The 23,436-nt window shown below is 47.9% G+C and overlaps 1 protein-coding gene across 1 annotated transcript; it reads left to right on the forward strand.

The window, feature by feature from the left end:
* Positions 1-1,716: 1,716 nt before the first annotated feature.
* On the forward strand, positions 1,717-23,403 carry LOC126518983 (uncharacterized). The gene is made up of 2 exons (XM_050168596.3): positions 1,717-2,263; positions 22,014-23,403. Exons 1-2 carry the CDS (start codon positions 1,979-1,981, stop codon positions 23,178-23,180), a joined length of 1,452 nt encoding a protein of 483 aa, XP_050024553.1. The 5' UTR covers positions 1,717-1,978; the 3' UTR covers positions 23,181-23,403.
* The last annotated feature ends 33 nt before the right edge of the window (positions 23,404-23,436 follow it).

Here is a 23,436-nt window from a genome sequence, read left to right on the forward strand (position 1 = left end):
TTCGCCGCAGTGGTAGCAGAGCGGGCAGTGGTCGGGGGCTCGCCAAATGTCCGTCTTCCTCGCGTAGCTGCGCTGGGCGACGGGTGGGCGTGCTGGCGGCGGCGGCGGTGGCGACGGCGGCGGCGGCTGCGGCGGTGGACGACGGAATTGCGGCGTTACAGGGCCCTGGCGTTGTCGCGGAGGGGTACCTTGACGGCGGGCGACGGCGGCGTAAGTCATCGCTTCCGGCTGAGGTTGCGGTGATCGTGGTTGCACCTGAGGGACTCCAAGCGATCGCTGAACTTCTTCTTTGACGATTTCAGCGATTGAATCCACTTGGGACTGCGTCCTTGGGTAGAACTGCAGCTCCTCCCGTACGACCGCTCTGATAATCTAGCGTAGATCGTCGGTAGCCAGTGATTGAACCCCGGCGTAGTTTGTAGAGTTCGTGCGGCGATCGAATTGCCGGTTTCGGATCTCGAGTGTCTTCTCAATGTTCGTCGCCTCACGAAGAAACTCTTCGACGGTCTTCGATGGGCTTCTTACCATTCCGGCGAAAAGTTCCTCCTTTACACCACGCATCAGTAGGCGGACTTTCTTCTCCTCGGCCATATCCGGGTCGGCGTGGCGGAACAAACGGCTCATTTCTTCCGTAAAGATGGCAACGTTCTCGTTTGGTAGCTGCACTCGGGCGTCCAGCATTTCTTCAGCCCTTTCTTGCGCACGACGCTTGTAAAGGTGCGCAGGAAGCCGTTACGGAACAGTTCCCACGTAGTCAAGGTCGATTCCCTGTTCTCAAACCAAGTTCTGGCGGCGTCTTCTAAGGCGAAGTAGACATGCCGCAGCTTGTCGTCGGAGTCCCAGTTGTTGAATGTCGCGATTCGTTCGTAGGTCTCCAGCCATGATTCCGGGTCTTCAGTCGCTGCTCCATGAAAGGTTGGTGGGTCCCGAGGTTGTTGTAGGATAACGGGGGACGCTGGGGCAGCCATTGGGGTTGTCTTGACCATGATCTTCTTTGTCGTCTCAGGTAGAAGTCCGTGCTCTGGGGGCAGTACTTGCAGTCTGCGGCTGGCACGCTGGTCTCGGGCGATGTTGGTTCTGTCCTCGGGCTTCGGGCTTGGATCGCGGCTTTGCGGGGGCGTTCGGTACATGAACGCACAAGCACCTCCACCAGATGTCACGTGGTAGTGACGGTGAAGAAAGCAGCAATACGGTGGAATACAAAACTAGCTTTTATTGGGCGAACCTGTGCCCACAAAACAGGCTACACTTACAGCACAACGATAGCGGCGAACACGGTCGGCGATCGTCGGAAATCTGATCAGCGGGTCAAGCGCGTCGGCTTTTATAGAGCAGTCGTCGAATGTTCCAGACTAATTGTTCGGACCCGCGTGACTTCCACAAAGTTCTACTCCATTCGCGTCAGGTGATGAAATCAGATAACATAAGGTTTGGCAACAACAGACAACGGATAGAAGCATCGATAACTTTCCAGAAACTTCGGATACATGCAGGCGCGTCCCACGCTGTGCGATTACATTTGTTAGGCGGCGAAACGTGGTTGCCCGATAAAGATAAGTACACGTGTCAATATTCGAGCAGTCTTTAAAGATGGTATTCTTTAGTGTATCACCCTCCAGACGCCATTCAATCATCCTCTCCATCTAGATGCCTCTCTTAGAATTATTCTTCGACCGCGTTCAGCTCGAACTTGCGTGCCTGATCAAAATTGTCCTTTGTGGTGCTTGAGGCAACGATAAAGCTGTGACTAAAGTTTTCAAGAGATTGCTGACACAACCAGGCGATTAGATAATTTCCAGCCTGTTCCTTGTATGAAGCGCCACGGTCGGTGCTGGAAGCCAACAGGGAGTGGTTATGGCATTACGGCGAATGTAATGTAATGGAACCGACAGTTCCGAGAATACTGCGCTTTCGACGCTAGAACTTTCCACAGAACCGTTGGCACAGCAATTTCAGGCAAACTGACGCGCTGCTCCTCATGGCTTCTCAAGACCAGCGCTATACGTTGTTTGGGTTTTCACCGGAACTGGATTGGAGACCAGTGCACTTCGTCGATTCCGCACCAGTGAACAGAATATGCGAAGCGTGTGGTCTGCTGCCCAGAGTGAACATCTTTATGCCGTGTGGACACGTGCTATGCCGAAGCTGCTATGAACAATGCCTCCTCGACGAGGCATACGCCTGTCCGCTGGACGATTACCCGTTTCTTGAAGAAGACACTCAGTGGGCATACTTTCCTTTGGAGAACCTGCTCAGCCGGAAGGTGAGAACGTGAAGAACTTTTGTCTGTTATTCCATTGTCGTTACCGTTCTTGGAAATGGAACCACGATTTCTTATTTCTGTCTCACCGTTTACGTTGACCGATGTAGGAAATAGGGCAGTCAAACAAAGCGTTGGAAATGGCATGGTCGTACAGTACGACCATACTGTGGCACTGGTCGAAAGCGAAGCGCTCTCTGAATCTTTCCTCATTACAGCCGCCATTTTAATGTCATTCTAATGGTGCAGTTCTGGTCAATAACGCAGATGCTGCCATTGCGTCGCAGCGCCTCTGGTCGCACAGGCGGTTGCAGACGTTTCGGGGTATTGCAAACTGGTTCTTTTGGAATTAGCGCTCGAAGTCCAGGTTGGTTTCCGGGCCGTACGCATAAAGCACAGTAGTAAGGGCAGCACCAACTCCAAGGCAATGTACAACATACTGCTACAAAAGGACACCTCCGAAAGCATGCTAAGCGCTTTCTTGTATAGCTACGGGGATTCGATCTGCATAACTTTTTTCCCAGATCTTGGTGTTTTTACACGCAACCACATGCCCCCTTTGTGAAATCAGCTATGTTATGTTTGTCGCGGCGATAAAAGTGAGCGCCTGAGGCGGAAGGCGCATGGAGGTGAACAGAATCGTGCGCCGGAGTACCAGGCGTCGCTCCGTCTAGATCACCGTAACGTCCGCGATCGCGTTCGCGCCCTTACCGTTTGCGCTTCGACGCTTCATTCCTCATTGTTCATGTCCGCGGTGTCTCCTTTGCGTGTGTAGCAATATGCGCTCGGCAAAGCTACGCCAGGTACAGGAAAGTCTAGGTGGCATTGAGTGAAGCGGTGATTGAGAAAGGATAGCGAAGCGTCATGAAGCAGGAGGGTAGGCCGATGCGCACTGGGTTGGCCTCCTCTGGCACTTCCTGCAGGATTTATTTGCGCTATTGACTTACTGGATTCGTATCTCAATCGAGAGGCCTCAGCGTCGAGCGAGGACGGAGCAGCGACGCAAGCGGAGGCAGGCCGAGCACGAGTCGACCGCTCCCCAATTCATCGCCAAGCGTCGGGCACGCTCTGAACAAGTCCGGCCAAAGGTGCGGGCTTGGCATGCCCTAGGAGACACCCGACGCACGTGCTAGGCGTCTTGCCACAATGCAGATAATAATGCGAATCTTTCGGTGTCACGTTGATTCGTCTGTGAGTGCAGGAAACGCACTGCAGGAAACCCAACTTACCCATCTGCGTAGTACACTACAGTTTACGCTCGCACTTGTTGCGATAAGAACAATGGGAACAATGGGAAAACGCCACGCTACCCAGACGAACTGTATATATCTACATTGCATTACGAGCGTCACGCAATGCATTCCCGGCCATCACTAGGGGTAGGCCGCGGGTGCAGTGCACACCAGAAGAAGAGGATGCCGTATGCGAACGTAAGCGCGAGCGCGATCGTGCCCGTAAGGCCAATCCTGTGTATGGGCAACGGCATGCAGAAGCCATGCGTACGCAGCGCCAATGCGATCCGATCGTGCGCATCAACGAGACGGAAGCGAGACGTCGTCCCCGCGCTGATCCCGTGGTTCGCAACCGGGAGAACACGGCGGAACGCCAGCTACTCGAGGCCACCTGAAGACAATTTCTGCCGATGAACAGCTACATAGCTTCAGAAGAGTCCCGAATCGGACAAGAAATGTTTTTTTTTTCGTAATTTATGAGTTGGTGCTTCTGGTAAAGCGTACATAATAACGTTTGGTGTAATCACTCAACCTTACTAACTCTGCAAATACAATGTGATCTATGTCTTGTTCTGTCACGTGGCATGTACGTATTTACATTTTTTACGAGGGCCGTATATACTATGCTAGCAGCTTATTGTTGTCGCTGAGCGCAAGACGCGGCTGCATGATTTTCAACTTATTCGAATGGTATCGTTGATTCTATCTCGTCTAAGTTCTCGCCGATGGTGGTTTAATCAAATCGCATGCGGGACGCGAACAGTCTGCTACTTAGTGAAAAGTACGGGGGCATCAGTGCTTACGCTGCAACTTTCTACAAGTCATGTGTAATCGCCGACAAGCTTAAACCGCAGATCAGATTTTTTCCAGGTTCGATGAGTGTGCTCGCCGCTATTATGTTGTTACTTGTTTCACTGGGCAGGTACGCCCGATGAACAGTTAGTTTTGTGACTTGCATTCTGCCTTTGCGTATTTTTATTGTCACTGCACCATGAATACATTAATGTAGAAGCGTGCTCGATATTCAAAATGTATAGGAGTATTCATTATTAAATCAATTAGATTCGTTCAGAAAGTTATCAGATCCCTAGGACATTCGCCCTAAAATATTTTTATTATGACACTACCTTTTGTTGCAATAATCGTGCATTATCCTTTGGTATTATTGATTATTCAACTGAACGAGGTAAGATGGCAAGTAAGGATGACGTTAGCAATCGTACAACATGCCTATGCAGATGGGTGCAAAAGTGCTAACAGTTTTCTGGAAATATCGGTAATCTCTGTTCTTCGTAAAGGTTCCGAAAACAAATCGATTGCCTTTGGATATGACGAGTTGCCATAATATAAGAGAAATGTGTTAGCAACAACTACACTAAAGCTCATAACAATAAGGATGAAGCTTGGACTAATAAGATTGTTTAACTATTGAAATCGCCGAATAATTTGACCACTTTTGAATAATTTGGATAGTGCTTGTACGAAGCCGAGCAGCTCGGTATATAATAGCTAGTACTGTATATAGTGTACAGTACAGTTAGGAGCGCAGTGTATTATCTAGGAGTAGCTTCTATGTTTGGCTTACATCTTAATTTTACTTCGTCCTACACAGCCGTGCATTGGGCTCACAGCATCAGATGGCTGTTGGCGGAAACCAGTTTATGTATCATCCCCAAATTGGTGTCAGCGCTAGCGGAGACTATATCTCCGAAAGGTTATTTTCTTTATGGGGAAAAAAAATTTCCGCATCCGTTGACGTTGTGTTAGACAGAATAAAATCTCTCACTGCCAATGAATCTCGGCGTCACCCTCGCACAACTTATCCACAACAATTCCAAACTCTGCTCAAAGTCACATGCTCTTCAAGTAGGCCTTGTTACCTTGTTACCGACTGGTACGTTACAAACATGTTTAATTACCCCTGTCAAAAACTTGAGGCCCCTTCTTCATTGAAATGGAGAAGGTCCCTATATGATCATACTCCTTATTGTAAAACTATAATTTTGTCACTTATGTATCCTTACATGATTTGAATGCGCAAGCATAATGACTTCTGTAAGTTATTACCTTAAATTAGGACTGTGCATTTGTCTACTTTGTTCCCGCTTAACCGAATATTGGGAACAGCGAGATCGTTGTGTCACGGCTTCCCACCGATACCATGACTGTTGACCGTGGGATTTCACAGTGCGGCTCGCACCAGGTCCACTGACGGGGACGCGACGTCATCACGTATAATGTATTACCTGTTACAAAGACTTGTGATTATCGTCTGTGCAAACGATATTAACAAGAGATAAAGAATAATAATTGTTTATTGCGCCAGTTAGCAAAGCTAAAGAAAAAACATTCTACCACATATAACACACGAACTTTTGAGAGATAGGAAGTTGACACATGCAGGACAGCATATGGTTTACGAATGTTAAAAAAACTGGCTACTGAGATTGCTAAATACAATGCATAAGAAAATCACTGAACCTCATAACATTACTTTCAAGAAACTTTGTGACTAGTTTCGTAAATAGAAAAAAAGACACGAAATCACATCGCTATTCTTCCATTTGCTTTATTTTCTTTACAATTCGTTTTGTATATATTTCCGGTGGGAGCCTATTGTTGGAGTTACGCTCTCTGTTTTGAGCCAAGCCTTTGTGTAGATTTATCTCGTTAATCTTCTAACTTCTGTTTGTTTATTTGATAGTAAATTTAGGCTTTGTTATATGTATGCAGTAACTTGTGCTGATTGAGAATTTAAAAATTTGTTAGATATATGGTGTCCTGAAAGTTTAATGCATGCGGTTCGTGCCTCTGGAGAATTCGAACGTGATGCCATAAAAGTTTATTGTATTCTTTTTCTTTCGTATGCAAAATTTGAATGCTTATGGATTTCTATATTACATTTTGCATAATTTGCTGACCGCTACGTGAAGTTGCCAGTGCAGGGGCTCACGGCCTTGTCAAGCTGCCATTATGACAGCTTTTTCTGCAGGCCTCCAGCATCATGTATACGCGTGATACGAATAATAATAATAATAATAATAATAATTATTATTATTATTATTATTATTATTATTATTATTATTATTATTATTATTATTATTATTATTATTATTATTATTACTACTACTACTACTACCACTTGGTCAGATGGGTTCTCTTGCCACTGGATGTTACCACCACACGCTCGCAGAATTTTTCGCTTCATGACGCATAGAAGCATTGCGCGTCACTAAACTACCCCTGTTGCTGCCCGAGAATACGCTTTCATATATGACCAGTTTGAACCCCTGCGCTGCGACTGTGACTTGAAGCGCAGGGTCTCGAACGACGGAGTCCGTGTATGCGACCAAACGCGCAGCATTTCAACGACACCTTCTCAAAGCGCTAGTTGTTTCGATGGAAGGACGCTCCTCTTACCGTGGCGTGGTTTTTACTGCTGCACTATCTGCAATAGACTGCACGATAGGCCCACTAAGTTGGTTAGCCGAGAAGTCATGGTCAGTTCCCCAAGAATTCCAGATGGACTAAAAACATTCTTGGCAAATACACACCAATTAGGGTCTACTAATCAGGGGGGCTTGCATCCTTAATTTGAGCGTCAACTCTCAGTATTGGAAAGATAATAATTACTAATTGTAAGTGGCCACAAAATGCGCTTAACCCCATTTGACACAGTTTTGAATGCATCTGCTTTCATATCGGTCATAGATACGGGACGCAGTCGGTTCAGTTTTCTTTAGAGGATGAAAGCTTGGTACCCAATTGGATATCGAAGGGCTGAAATGGATAACCCCATAACGCCGTCGGCACCACCTGGCCACTTCTCGCCGATCTGCTCGTAAGCTTAAAGACAATGGCGCAAACCATAAAAAAGTCTCAATTTTCTCGCCTTTTTTAATCTACGGGGTGTTTAATTTGATGGTTAATAAAACTTTGAAATACCACCCATGACATCTGGTAAAACTATATACTTCACCTATATTACTATCGGAGGCAGACATGATTTGCACAAATGAAAGCGAACAATTGACTGCTTAAGAAATTTGTGCTAATGACAGTTAAGCTAATTACTTCGCGCCGCATATTGCAATTTACAAATTGTAAGCGGAGATTTCTGAAGTTATATTGATATTTAACTAATTTTAAAGATAACACCCGTTACGAGATATGCGTTCCCAGAGTTTCCGACCGAACGCACTAGTGTTCCAATAACTTCTAAGGATCGGTGCATGGAAACGACGTTTTGTTGAAAAAGTAATTGAAACCGCAATTTTTTACCGTACATTCTTACCACACGCTTGACTGCACCCACCTCAAAACAAGAGCTAGATTCGCAATGCGCTCCAAGTGAATGAGCCTTGTGAGATCTCCGACTTCAGTGAGAGACGACGACGAACTGTCTTTTGATACAGCGCTGTTCTTCCTAGGAGGAATAAACTTTTATTTTGGAAACAGTATTCCGAGGTAAGCCCCGGTTCCACTCTCGGTGGGAGGTCTCATTCCAGGAACCCTCTGGCCTTCGCTGCTTCCTTGGCCTTGGCGACAAGACGTCGTTGTTGTTCCAGGTCCTCGGAGAAGAGCTTGGCCTCCCACGTTTCTATGAGGTCTTCGCTTTGTCTGGCGTTGCAACAGTCTCTCGGTGAAGGCAATGCGTCTTTGTCTAGATGCCATGGGCATTCGGAGGTCAGGTGCGCTAAGGTGTCCGGGACGCCGCACATTGGGCAGTGGTATCTTTGTAGCGTTGGGTATAGTCTATGCATGATGATTCCGTGGATATAAGTATTACTTTGCAGTCTTCTGAGTTCAGTGCTCTCTTCTTTGTTGAGCTTTGGGTGAGGTGGTGGGTACATCCTGCGTTCCAGCCTGTGATGTTGAAGGATCGCTGAGTACGTGATGGGTAAGGTCTCTGCCTCCGCTGGCGCAGACCGGGCGTCTCGAGAGTAGGAAGGGTAGGCCCGGCAGGTGTGGTCTCGGGCCGCGGCCTGTGCCGCTTCGTTCCCCTCCAGCCCCTCGTGCCCTGGAACCCATGTCACGCAGGTGTAGGGGTTCGGAGTTCTGCGGTGCTTCAATAGCTTCAGTGCTTCTGTCGACACGCGACCCTTAGCGTAGTTCCTGACGGCTGCTTTAGAATCGAAGATGACAGCTGCGTCCATGCACATGGTAGTTGCTAGGGCGATCGCCGCCTCTTCTGCTGTCTCGGCGTTTTGTGCACGGACTGTGGCAGACGCTAGCTCTCTGCCCTGAGAATCTACGACACTCAGGGCGTAAGCGTTTCTTTGCAGGTATTTGACTGCGTCGGTGTATCTGGCGTCCGGATTTTGCCTGTCTTCGCCGTAGAGCATCTACTCGGGCTTGTCTTCATTCCTTGTGGTAGGTGGGGTGCATGTTGCGTGGAATTGGGACTATGCACAGGGATTCGCGGAGGTTTGAAGGAATTCTTTTTTTTTTCGGTCCGTGGTGGCGATAAAGGTTTCACCGTAGCTCAGCCGTTGCAGCACTGATCTTCCGGTGGGCGTGAGCTTCAGTCGTTCTAATTGACTGGCTTTATAAGCTTCAGCTAGCTCTTGCCAGGTGTTGTGTACGCCCATCTTGCGAAGTCTCGTAGTCGAAGCCGTAGGTGGTAGGCCCAGGGCGATTCTTCTGGCTTTCCGTATTTGAATGTTAATTTTTTCTACCTCTACATTCTTCAGCGCGAGGTAGGGCGTGCCGTATGTTTTTCGACTGGTGAGGAGTGCTTGCATCACGCGTAGCGTGTCTTGTTCTTTAAGTCCGCTTCTATGGCTTGCAACTCTCTTGACGAGGTGCGTGAGCTGTGATAGCGTTCGCTGTAGTCGTGGGAAGGTGGCCGCCCCGGACCCGTGTTTGTGTATGTGTAGCCCTAGAACTCGTAGGGTTTCCACTTTTGGAATGGGCGTTCCATTGTGGGTGACGTTATGATCGGGTTCATCGTAGCCGAGTGGTCTGCCTCTCGTTCTTGACTTGAGGACGAGGTGTTCGGACTTCTCGGGAGCACAGCGGAGGCCGCATTTGTGCAAGTAGCTCTCGATGGTATCTACTGCTTCCTGTAGGCGTGTTTCTTGTGTTACAGTGTTTGAGGCCCTTGTCCATAACGTGGACAAGGGCCTCAAACGTGTTCTTTCTAGCTCCGGTTTATTTCTGTGAAAACCTAAGTTCATCCGCTGGTCCTCGCTCCCTGCTTGTTCGTCATGTAAGTGGACGACCCCGCACGTCTATCGGCGACGGTGGCGTCTGCGGCGGCCGCCTCCAGGAAGCGGATCTGTCAGCAGAGCGACACCGACAGCGAGGACACCCATGTCTACTCTCTCAGCAGTGATGACACTTCCGATGACGACTTCCAGCTTGTGCAGAGCCGCAGAGCGAATAGAAGGAACACCAGGACGTCCTCATCGTCAAGCACGCAAACAGTGAGACAGACGCAGAAGCCGGACACCAATGCCATCATATTTGTGCCCCTGCTTCCCACCGTCAACATGAAGCTACTTAACAGGCAATCTGTGTCGATGTCACTGGAAGCCCTGGTACCAAATGAAATGTCGGACATTCGAGTGAACACCCGAAAAAATCTACTGGCGGTTGATGTCCAGCATGCGGCTGCTTTAACCACTCTACGCAGCGTAACGGACCTCGATGGCATTCAGGTGCACTCTTACATCCCTCTGGGATCTGACGTAGTCACCGGCGTTACGACGTAGACGTCGCCATCCTTAATAACGATTTGCCGATTCTTATCAAGCCAGCCAATGATGAGGTCATCGTTGATGTTAAGCGGCTAGGCAGTTCACGCTGCGTGAAAATAGCATTCAAGGATAAATATATACCCTCGCATGTTAAGGTGGGACACTTCAGACATGCAGTGCGGCCTTTCATTGCAAAACCTCTTCAGTGCCGCAAATGCATGAAACTGGGACACGTGAGCAGCGTCTGCGAAAATCGGGCAGCATGCCCCCGCTGTGGAGAGCCCCACGCTGCAGATAAATAAATGTGGCGCGACTGTAATGAAGTGTTCAAACCGCGGAGGATCATATGAAGCTTCATCGAAGAAATGCCCACATATTCAGAAGGAAATGACCATATTGAAAGATATGGCGAGAGATCATCGCGAAGCCGCCGATAAGGAAGGCGCATGCCACTTCCTACAACACCACCTCCTCCTCCACCGCCCAGGCCAGACAATGTGTAAAGGACCGCGAAGAGCAAGTCAACTGAGAAGACCGCATCTACCGAATCTTGGCCGGCTCTACCGAAACGACAACATTCCTCAACAGAATCACAGCAAACTTTCGCTGGACAACCCCCGACGTCTACTGTCGGCGATTTGTGCGACCGAGACAGGCAGGTGGCTGATAAGCTGCAATCGCTGATTAATACAATGCGCATTATACTGAACAAGCTGCAAACACAAGCAGCTCGAAGCGCTCTGGAAATACTGGATGCACTGAATCCAGTGCTTGCTAGCATCGTTTAAGCATCATGGCTCGACCAATAGTCCCCTTCCGCACTGAAGCTAAAAGCGCGTCGATCTTTCAGTGGAATGTCAGGGGTCTAAGGACCCGTATATCTGACTTTCGCCAATTCATTTTTACAAATCGCTTCCCCATACTGGTTATTTGCGAACCAAACACATCAACGCTACTCAGACTGTCCGGTTATGAATCCTTCGTCTCGTCCACATCTGGTGCGAGCACGAACGTGATCATCTACATCCGCACGGACATAACATATGTTGCTAACGTGGTAGAGCCCCATGACGACAACCAATATGTCTGCCTAAGTGTCCAAAAGAAGAATGTGTCATTTACAATAATTGGAGCCTACATATCCCCAGCGGGTCACTTTGACGGCGAACGACTTCAGAAAATACTACTAATGAACAACGGCCCCTGGGTTAGCACAGGTGACTTCAACGCTCATCACCAGCTGTGGAGAAGCACTATAATTGACTCCAAAGATACCTGTCGTATCATTATTTTAAATGCATCTGAATGTTCATAGTACACGTCAAACCTTTATCGCCATAATCTTATTATACAAATTTTACGCACTTTAGAGCGACCATTCTTAAGGCCCCTTTACAGCCACGTCACACCATCTTCATAGAACTCATAATTACACTGCGAACTAATTACCACGGACATGGCACTCTTTGGCCATACTGGCCCTTGCGCCATAAAACATCAAATATCATCAAAGGCAGGAGTCTTGCCTGCTTTGCTGCCGACCATGATTTGTGCTGTGTGAATGACGGCAGCCCTACATTTCTGCGACGCACGACCTATAGTAGCTGCTTGGACTTAACTTTGGTGTCATGGCGCTTTGCCTCGAGTGTCCAATGGTTTACAATCATAGAAACACATGGAAGCGACCATATTCCAACATACATAATAATTACAGGAGTTGAGCAACGCTCCTCTACTGACTTGCGTACAGTTGGTCAAAATTTAAGAATGATATGGATGACACATGTCGGGAAGGCCTTTCACACAATATCGAAGAAGCAGTCGCAGAGGCATTGAAAACATCCATCTGCTCGCTTACAAGGTAAGCAAAGCGAAGAGACTTGGACATGGAGCTGGAGAGGCTGCGTGCGGCACGCCGACAGGCGGAGAGGAGGTATCGGCGCGCGAAGTACGTCTTGTAGCTCAGGGCTTCACGACGCATACAAAAGAAAGTCCAGCGTCGCATGGATAAATTGGAAGATAAGCGATGGAATACTTCCTGTCAGTCGCTTGATCCCCGAAAATCGCTCTCTAACATATGGAGAACGGTTAGGGGTCTTCGCTCATCTCCGCATCAAAGGAAGCCCTTCGCTGCTCTGGCCCTCAACCAACTCCGCTCGGAACATCAAGTGGCTGAAGAGTTCTGTGCACGGGTTGCTGGGTCCGTGGCCATCATTACCGACGCAGCATTGAATGACATCCCTGAGGCACGTGTACCAGAAATGAACGTGTTATTTTCACTAGAAGAGCTCGATGCTGCGTTGGCGACCTGTAGGAGTTCGTCACCAGAACCTGATGGCATCACGTATGCTGCGCTAAGCCACCTTGGACATGACGCACGTGATGAGCTGCTCAACTACTACAATGAGTCTTGGCAGAACAGCCGCTGGATCGAGCCGCTGGATCGAGCCGCTGGATCGAGCCGCTGGATCCCCATTCTGAAACCTGGAAAGTCTCCGCTTGAGATCTCATCATCTCGTCCGATTGCGTTTTCGAGCTGCGTCGGCAAAGTGATGGAAAGAATGATTCTTGCTCGCTTGGGATGGTACCTAGAACGATTCAACATCTATCGGGACGCCATGACAGGCTTTCGTCGAGGTCGCACATCCATCGACAACGTCATTGACATCGTAACATGGGTCCAAAATCAAAAAAGCTTCAAGCGCCTATCTGCGGCACTTTTTCTAGATATAAAAGGAGCATAGGACAACGTTGCCCATGAGGCCATACTGAACTCATTTCAGGCTGTTGGAGTTGGTGGCCGGATATATAAATGGATTCGGGACTATTTGACTGAGAGGCGTTTTTTTCTTACAGACCGAAGACGGCCCAACTTCATATCATTACATCTGCCGTGGTGTGCCACAGGGTGGAGTGTTGAGCCCTATTTTGTTCAACCTCGTTCTGGTAGGACTAGCGGATTACGTACCGCAGACAGTTCATGTCTCAATATACGCCGAGGCCATTTGCATCTGGGCCTCTGCGGTGACTCGCCCTCAGGAACGAGCCAGGCTTCACCGGGCGGCAACCATGACGGCGTCTTATCTCCGAGAACAAGGCCTCAATGTGGCTGCTGAAAAGTGCGCATTACTTGATTTTACGCGCAAACAATTTTCATTGTACCCTGTTTCCATCAATGGTCAAGCTGTATCATATGTTAAGACGCATCGCTTTGTGAGCGTCATCATTGACCGCAACCTTTCGTGGAGCCCTCACTGCGTCTATTTGAAGAAGAGGTTAGTCGCCATTGTTCAGGTCTTCAAATTTCTCTGCGGAAAAACTGGGGTACACCAGTCCATTCTATGTTGCAGCTGTACAAGGTCTTGTTTCTCGGACTCCTACGTTACAGCCAACTAGTGTTGTCAAATGCATGCAAGACGAATTTTCTCGCCTTGGAGAGCATACAAGGAGAGCATACAAGCCCTACGCACGTGTTTAGGGCTGCCTCGGTGCACCTCAACAGCAGCAACAATCGCCGTGGCGGGAGACCATACAATCCGGACACATGTAGCTGTCGACTCTCTCAGAGCGCACATTCGCCATCTGTCAAGGATCCGCGATCATCATTAGGCCTCCCTACCAGCCTAGAGACATCAAGCGACCTTTTCACGAGTGATTAACGCTCATCAAGAGTGCATACCGGCATCTTTTACACCGGCGGCGAAGCCTTCCTCTCCCCTGTGGTGCCTGCGACAGCCTCGAGTGAATTTTGCTATTCCTGGAATTACAAAAAAGTCCAATCATCCAGCCGCGGCTCTGAAGCAACTTACGCTCTTATTACTGCACCAGAGGTATCATGACCACATTCATATATATACCGATGGTTCGACCTCACCTACCAGATCAACTGCCGCATTCGTCGTTCCAGCCAAGAACGTTACAGTTAAATTCAAATTGTCGCACACGACTACATCTACATCGGCAGAACTTGCAGCTCTCCATGCCGCTATGATGTGTATCACCGAAGAGCCAATAGAGAAATGGGTCGTATTTTGTGACTCTAAAGCAGTACTTCACAGCATCAAGTCTGCATTACGTCACAGAACTTACGAGCAGATGGTATCTGACATCAGGCAAGTGCACCACCATGCTCTGGAAAGAGGACACCACATTATATTACAATGGATTGCTGCTCACTGTGGCATCGTCGGCAACAACCTAGCTGACAAGGCTGCCCGGTGTGCCCACGAAGATACCAAGACGCGTCCAACACCTTTGGCGAGGTCGGACGCTTCCAGAGAACTTCGCCTACTTGCACACAAGAAGTCACAAGATCTCTGGATTTCAAGTGCCTTCAATTGCAGATTACGTAAACTGGACCCCACGCTACGGCTACGACTGCCATCTAGCCTTTCCCGCGGTGAAACAACCTTGTTGTGTTGCTTGTGGCTGGGAGTGGCGTTGACGAACGCATACTCCTACCGTATGGGAATGGCCGAGAGCCCGATCTGCGACTCCTGTGGGTGCGTCCCCGCAGGGGCGTCTGCGTCAGCAGGCGTTTGGTGTGTTGCGACACCACGGACCCGAGCACACGAGGGTCGGACCCTCCCGCGTGTAGCCGTGCGCGGCTTAGCCGTGTCTGGGGAAAAGGGGATCCTGGGGGTTGAGCCGATGCTGGGTGTTTGGACCTTTAAGGCCCCCCGGCGGAGGCAACACACCCCTTTGGCCTCTGCTTCACATAGACGGCACCCCCGGACTGACCCACCCGGGCGAAATCGATAGTTGCCTTTTCCTGTCTCTCTCTCCCCCCAGCCTTCGTCTTTCTCTCACTTTCCACCTTTCCTGTCTTCTCCTGGCTTCTTCTCACTTCCAATTTTCCAGGCAGCAAGGGTTAACCCTGTGTGAATAACCAACCTAGGTTATCTCATATTTGGTTATAGTGATAACGTACAGCTGGCGTTTGCAGGCCCTGTTTTTCAGGCCCTGCAGCGTCCCCTTGTAGGGCTCCACGGTGGGTGGTTGGCGTTATTGCCGAAATTTACATTATTCTATGGCTAGTTCCTTCCCTGCCCTCCCAGATCGCCCTCAGAAAAGAGGGCGCACCGAAGATGTATTTCAGTTTTTTGGGCGACAAAGACCGAACTTTCCACGATTTCACGTCATTCATTCAGAAAAGCCAGATAAACAAGTACGCACAATCTCCCCATTTCTAGTTTCGAAGTCTTTAACTTAGGCTCTAGGTCCAGGTTACAAGGCATCAAGGATGGCAAGTGGAGATCTCCTTTTGGAGCTCCGTGACCTGAAACAATACGATAAGCTACCCAATCTAGTGTCTTTTGGAGACTTTCAAGTGACAGTGACTCCGCACCGCACTATGAACACTACACGCGGCGTTGTCTCAGATGATGACCTGCTTCAGCTGACAGAAGCAGAGCTCCTAGAGGGCTTCAATGAGCAAAATGTTGTTAATGTGAAAAGAATAAAGATGAGGCGCGATGGTAAAGAAATTGCGACCAAACACCTAATTCTCACCTTCAATTCAAGTGTCCTGCCCGAATCAATCGAGGCCGGGTACATCAAGCTCCGTGTCAGGCCTTACGTGCCCAATCCACTCCGATGTTTCAAATGCCAGCGCTTCGGCCACAGCTCGCAGAGCTGCCGCGGCCGCCAAACGTGTGCTAAATGCAGTGCCAAAGAACACACCACTGAAACTTGTGAGAACGCTCTCCACTGTGTAAACTGTGATGGAGAGCACGCCGCGTACTCGCGGTCGTGCCCATCCTGGAAGAAAGAAAAAGAAATAGTAACGATCAAAGTGAAAGAAAATATCTCATTCAAGGAGGCACGCAGGCGGGTAGCATACCTGCCAAAGAAAAGCTTTGCCGAAGTGGCGCGTCAGGGGGCAGCGTCACAACGGCCTCCGGCGGCTGTCCGACCCACAAGCAGTGAGTCGACAGCTACGCCATCTGCCCCCGCGGCGGTCGCAGCTAGCGCTGCCCCGTCAACCCAGAATGAGGGATCATCGACCCCGAAGGTTGGCACAGCCGAGGCTGCCCCGGCCTCCCCGGCCCCTTCCAGCGCTGGCAACAGCCGGCGCAGCCAAATCCCTCAGGGAGCCCCATCGACCTCCGGGCTGGTGGGCGCAGGGGTCTTGCCTTCCGAGGCGGGACTCACCCGGAAAACTTCTCGCTCTCAAGAGCACGTGTCCGGCGCCTCAATAGAGGCAATGGACACTACACCTGTCCTGAAGGCGCACCAAACGCCTAAGGAGCGGCGGGGCTCCCTCGAACGCTTCAAAAAGGGCAAAACCCCGATTACAGGGCCTCGAAAGGGCTCTGTAATCTAAGGTATAACTTCCATTTCCATACACACAGCACCAAATTAACTTCACTATGGACACGCTAATTATGCAGTGGAACGTCAGAGGTCTCCTCAGAAACCTTGATGATGTTCAAGAACTTCTCTACGAACTCACTCCAAAAGTGCTGTGTGTACAGGAAACCCATCTGAAATCTAAACACACTAACTTTCTTCGTCATTATCTTATTTTTCGAAAAGATCGTGATGATGCCATCGCATCATCTGGCGGTGTAGCCATTATACTCGATAAAGGTATAGCGTGTCAACATCTACAACTACAAACGCCCCTAGAGGCAGTGGCCGTTCGAGCCATACTTCTAAACAAACTTATTACCGTCTGCTCTCTGTATATACCCCCGCACTATCAGCTCCATAAACATGAATTTTATGCATTAATAGATCAATTACCCCAACCCTATTTGGTTCTAGGAGATTTCAATGCACACAGCAACCTATGGGGTGACTCTCATTGCGATGTGCGAGGTCGGATGATTGAACAGTTTCTCTTTTCATCTGGTGCATGCCTTTTGAATAGTAAGGCACCTACATATTATAATACTGCACATAAGACCTATTCCTCTATAGACCTCAGTATTGCATCACCCACCCTTTTACCTGATCTTAAATGGAACGTTATTAGAAATCCATACGGGAGCGACCATTTCCCGATAGTTCTATCTACACCGAACACGAATGAATGTCCCCCACAATTTCCTCGGTGGAAAACTGATTCAGCCGACTGGGAACAGTTCCGAAAAATTACTCTCATATCGTGGGCTGACGTTTCTGCTCTAAGCCTGGAAGCCGCGGTTGAATACTTCACATTTTTTCTGATTTATGCCGCGACCAAATGTATCCCAGAAACAAAGGGATCATCTAAGAAGCGCCGTGTTCCATGGTGGAATGAGGAATGTCGTAACGCGCGTAAAAAGCAGAACAAAACATGGGGGCTGCTCCGCGATTCTCCGACTGCAGAAAACCTTGTTAATTTCAAGCATGTCAAATCTCAGTGAAGGAGAACGCGCCGACAAGCGAGAAGAGAGAGTTGGCAAAATTATATATCAGGAATTAACTCTTACACGGATGAGACAAAGGTCTGGAATAGAGTGCACAGAATAAAAGGTCGACAACCTTACTCGCTACCCTTAGTAAATACACAGGGAGATAGTATGGAAGACCAGGCGAACTTTCTAGGCGTACACTTTGAACACATATCCAGTTCGTCGCACTATTCGGACACATTTCAAAGACATAAAGCACGAATAGAACGGCAGCCATTAGTACGAAAAACTGCAAAATGTGAGGTATATAATAGACCATTTGGCATAGCAGAGCTTCAAGCAGCACTAAATGGCTGCAACAAATCTGCCCCAGGCTCTGACCGCATAATATATGAAATGTTAAAGCACTTGCCATCTGAAACACAAAAAACCCTTCTTTTTCTTTACAATGGTATATGGTCTTCCGGCCAGATTCCCTCTGTTTGGAAAGAGGCCATTATAATTCCCATTTTGAAACAGGGTAAGGACCCTTCTTTGCCAAATAGTTATAGACCGATAGCGTTGACAAGCTGCCTATGCAAACTCTTTGAAAAGATGGTGAATAAACGCTTGCTCCACTATCTTGAAACCCACAAAACATTAGACCCATACCAATGCGGTTTCAGGGAAGGTAGGTCGACGACAGACCAGCTTGTCCGCATGGAAACGTACATCCGTGAAGCCTTTATCCACAAACAGCTTGTCGTATCTGTATTGCTTGATATGGAAAAGGCGTATGACACTACGTGGCGCTTTGGGATCCTTCGGGATCTTTCTGGAATGGGTATACGTGGCAACCTGCTGACCATTATTGAAAGCTACCTGTCTGACAGAACGTTTCGTGTTAGAGTTGGCAATGTGCAGTCACGATCATTCGTACAGGAGACAGGTGTACCGCAGGGTGGAGTGCTGAGCTGTACACTCTTTATTGTGAAAATGAACTCCTTACATACCATCATACCACGCACACTCTTTTACTCGGTTTATGTAGACGATGTACAGATAGCTTTTAGATCACGCAATCTTAGCATCTGCGAGAGAGAGTTACAGCTTGGCCTAAACAAACTCTCCAAGTGGTCAGAAGAAAATGGCTTTAAATTTAACCCTCAAAAAAGCACATGTGTTCTCTTCTCAAACAAGAGAGGCATTTCACCGGAACCCGCCATTGACCTTAACGGAGAACGACTATCGGTCAGTCTTGAACATAAATTTTTAGGTATTATTTTGGACACAAAACTTAATTTCATTCCCCACTTAAAATATCTTAAAGCCAAGTGCCTAAAGACTATGAACCTGCTGAAGCTGCTTTCTCGAACAAGCTGGGGAAGTGACAGGAGGTGTTTGCTTAGCCTGTACAAAAGCCTTGTACGATCACGCCTCGACTACGGAGCCGTGGTGTACCAATCCGCATCGGACAGTGCTCTCAAAATTCTCGACCCGGTCCACAATCTAGGTATACGGCTGGCAACAGGCGCATTTAGGACAAGCCCTGTGGAAAGTCTGTATGTCGAAGCGAACGAATGGTCCCTACACCTACGCAGAACATACCTAAGCTTTTGCTACTTTTTAAAATGTAAATCGAATGACGAACATCCGTGTTATTCAACTGTACTTGACTTATCTTCTGCAAGACTTTACCGTAACCACCCGTCTGTTCGAGCTCCTCTATCTGTGCGCTTAGAACAACTGGCTAATGAAACCGGTATTCAACATCAAGAAACAGTCCTAATGACTCCCACTAACCTTTCACCACCTTGGGAATGGCAGTCTATCCAGTGCGATATGTCTTTCGTCGCAATAACAAAACATGCGCCTGAGGTGCATATACATTCACACTTCCTCGAACTCCAGGCGAAGTACTCCTGCGCAGAGTTTTATACAGACGCTTCAAAGTCTACTTATGGTGTAGCTTATGCAGCGCTGGGACCTTCGTTTTCAACGTTCGGTGCATTAAATCCAAACACCAGCATTGTCACAGCGGAGGCATACGCGATCCTCTCTGCTGTGAAACATATCACACAAACAGGTATAACAAAGGCTGTCATATTCACAGACTCATTAAGCGTTGTTAGCTGCATATCAAGTATACGAAAACACAAAAACTCCATCCTTAATGAAGTCTATAACCTTCTATGTTCAGCGTACCTGTCTAACCAAATGATTGTTCTTTGTTGGGTGCCTGGCCATAGAGGCCTAGAGGGCAACGTAGCTGCTGACGAAAGGGCTACATCCGTACCTTTTTGTGATGCAAACATTAATATACCTGTACCCTACACAGACCTTAAACCATTTTTACAGCATAAACTACGGAAATATTGGCAACGGCAATGGGACACTCAGGTATCCAACAAACTGCACCTAATCAAACCGAAAATAGGAAACTGGATCTCTGAGAAAACAACGAGACATAAGGAAGTACTGCTCTGTAGGTTAAGAATTGGGCATACCTATAGCACTCACTCATACATTCTAACTGGAACTAACCCTCCGACATGCACTAGGTGTGGAAGTAGACTTACAGTCCTTCATGTTCTCGTTCAGTGCCCATTATTAGAAGAGGAGAGAAAAAAGTTCTTCCCTTCCTTATACCGTCATAATATACCTCTGCACCCAGTCTTCTTTTTAGGCAACGACCCTCTAATTAATTTTAAATCAGTACTCAAGTTCTTAGAAGAAACTAATACCATAGAAATCATTTGGCCAGGCTATTTGTAGCACAGCCTCTGCTTAGAGGCTGTAGCTGCAATGAAATCACTTACAGAGCACATGCCTCGCAGCCCTTGCACTGAAGGGCTCTGCAGAGGCACTGGTGCTGCTATAAATTAACATCTTTTAGTATCTTATCGTTCTCAACGTACTTTTACAACCGTAGGACTCACTTCTCATTGACATTATTTTAATTGATACATATTTTACAGCATTTACAGCGAATATTTTAGGCCAATATACAGCCACTCGATAACCGCCATATTCATCGATACTCATTGCCATTCTTCACCAAATGTCATGGCGCTCTTTGGCCATTTCTGGCCCTTGCGCCAAGAAACAATATTCATCAATCAATTCAGAATACTTATACCTTGTGATTGGCGCATGATAGCCTTAGTTGCTTATGCGCCATTAAACTCAACATAGTCAACTCAACATTCAGAATAAATTCTTTAAATTACCATTTGTCATGGCGCTCTTTGGCCATAACTGGCCCTTTCGTCATTAAAAACCACATATCATCATCCTGTGGGTGCGAGGAGACCATCGAGCGCCTATTGTGTAGCCCTCTCTGCGGGCAACTGTACGCCGACTGGACTCGAGACCGCTCACCGAGTCAAAGAGACTCGGACCGTGGCCACACCCGTCACTGGCTCGAAAAGCGATTCGTGCAATAGTGCAGTACTTGAAGTGCACCAGCTTAAGAGACCGTTTATAGTGTCCTTGTGTATGGTGTCCCTCCCACACGTACTCAGTGCTTACTCTCTCTCTTTCTTCCTCTTTCTATTCCCCTTTCCCCCACCCCCAGTCTAGGGTAAAAAACAGGATGCTGTTCTGGTTGACCTCCCTGCCTTTCCTATCCTTGTTTTCTCTCTCACTCTCTCTCTGACTTCAGTTCGTATATTGCGAAATATGCCCTAAAGTAATTAGTTTAAAAGACAATTAGTGAAGTGTTGCTAATTATTTATACATGTGTGCTCATTTTCAGTGTATGTAAAGCATACTTGGAGTATTTCAGCACAACAACAAGATTTGTCCTAAATGCCAAAGGCGATTGTTTTAAAAATCTCTTCACATTGCCTTGAAACCGATGGTATATTCATATCTTAGATGAATCTTTGAGGGAGGACTGCATTTTCATTTTGCGCTGTATTGTCGTCACGGAGGATCATTCTGGAGGACCATCATGTAATACTTGCTTGCGGGTGAAACGGCTTGCACTGAGGCGCTGTATAGCGGCTAACTCGTGTATTGTCCGCCGTAATGGCGTAGCCGCGCCGGTGTCGCGGTGCCAAGTATGAGGTCGCAGGTTAGATTGGCAGTCGCGATGGCCGCATTTCAGTGGTGGCGAAGTGCGAAAATGCTCGTATACCGTCCATTTGCTCGACGCGAAAATACTGCAGACGGTCAGAATTGAACTGGACTCTCTCTGTCCTGCATGCTTCGCAATCAGACCGTCATTTCCCATGTAATCTCCCAGAATTTATTTTAACCCTGACGTTGATAAACATTCTGCGCCGTCAGATAGTACGATAACTTCGGGCTTAGAAAACAATGTATTTCCTCCCTTTCACTTGACTCGAAAGCTAAACTGAGGTGCTTGAAGAGGTCGCACGGTTTCTCAGCAGTGTGTTATAACGTAATTTTTCAAGTCTTGTAAAAGGAGCAAGAGTGCTGTGCTTGCCGGAGTTATTTGACGTTGCTACAAAACATTAATTTTCTCCTCCTGCAGGTAAAGTGCTGGAATGAGGACCATGGCTGTGAGCTGGTGCTGGCTGCTTCAGACATGCACAGGCATTTTTACGAAGAGTGTGGCTACCATTGTACACGTTGCCCGAAATGCTCGGCATTCGTTCTGCGCAGTAGTATGTGTGCGCACAGGAGAAGTAACTGCAGCAGCTATGCAGCGCCAAGCGTGGCGGAAGATCTCAACTCATCTAACAAGTCGGCGCAGAAAGCAGTTTTCATGGCATTGCAAAAAGTATTACTAGAACTTGCAGGAGACATGAGATGCCGGCTTTATGAATTAGTACGCGGCAGCATCGCTCGCTGCAATGTACTAAACGAGCTTTCATGTAAGGTAAATGCCTTGAGAGAGGCACTGGCAGAGCTGTCGGAAAAAGCAGTGCGTCAACCTAATGACCTTGGTGACGTTTGGCGATGCGTCAGCGCTCTTCGTGAGGCAACAAGTAAATGCCTCGAAAAGTTGGAACAGAGCAATACCGAGCTAAGGAGATATTTTGCCACCGACGGCGACCTAGTGCAGATAGTTTCCCACAGTGTGAGCACCTTCCATGGTAAACTTTCAAAAGCACTCGAGCGTGCCACAGAAATGATCTGCCGAGAGTTGAATACCAGCACCGACCCCATAGCTGCACTTAACGCTCAAGAGACGGAAACCGGCCATGTGGCATCGGATGTGATAAGAGATCTCTTCGGACACAGCACACTGAATTTTAAACACTACGAGGTTTATGTCACGGGAATGAAGTATCTAAAAGAAATGGCAGTGTCAGTCGGCTGCGCCGAATTCTTTTCGGATCCCGTATATCTCGGTGGCTATTACATCTCGCCGGGGTTGCTTATGGAGAAAAGTGAAGGTTCTATATTTGTGTACGGGCAATACCGCCTGCACAAGGGTGCCATCGATGAATTTCTGAAATGGCCATTCAGTCATACCTTGATGGTTGCCTTCGTGAATTTCCCAACAAACAGGATCGGCGAGTTTTCAGATGAGACTGCCATGAGCCTGGAAACTTCTGGCGGGCCTGCAGCTGCGAGGAATACAAGTACCGTTTTTAACCATAAATGGGACTTTGAATATCTCGAACGTGAAGGCTATATTGAGAATGACAAGGTCCGGCTAAAGTGGCGGCTTGTGCCTAGTGAATCCGAATAAATCCTATGCTTGCTGTGTATCGTGTATAAACGAGTAACATCAGTTGGATTTAGCTGTGCGTTTCGTGAGGCGCATAATACTGGGTGCGTACAAATGAAGAATGTGATCAAACTACGAATGTCCTTAGTATTTCTTTGAGATTATTCCGCTTTTCCTGTTGCCCCACAGTCGATTTATAACCCTTCTGTTTTAGACGTGCCTTATATAAATTGTCCGAAAGTGATGGCGTGTTTGTTTTTTATTGTGATAGCAATTA

This window comes from Dermacentor andersoni, chromosome 10 (genome assembly GCF_023375885.2).
Source record: "Dermacentor andersoni chromosome 10, qqDerAnde1_hic_scaffold, whole genome shotgun sequence".
Taxonomy (NCBI): Eukaryota; Metazoa; Arthropoda; class Arachnida; order Ixodida; family Ixodidae; genus Dermacentor; species Dermacentor andersoni.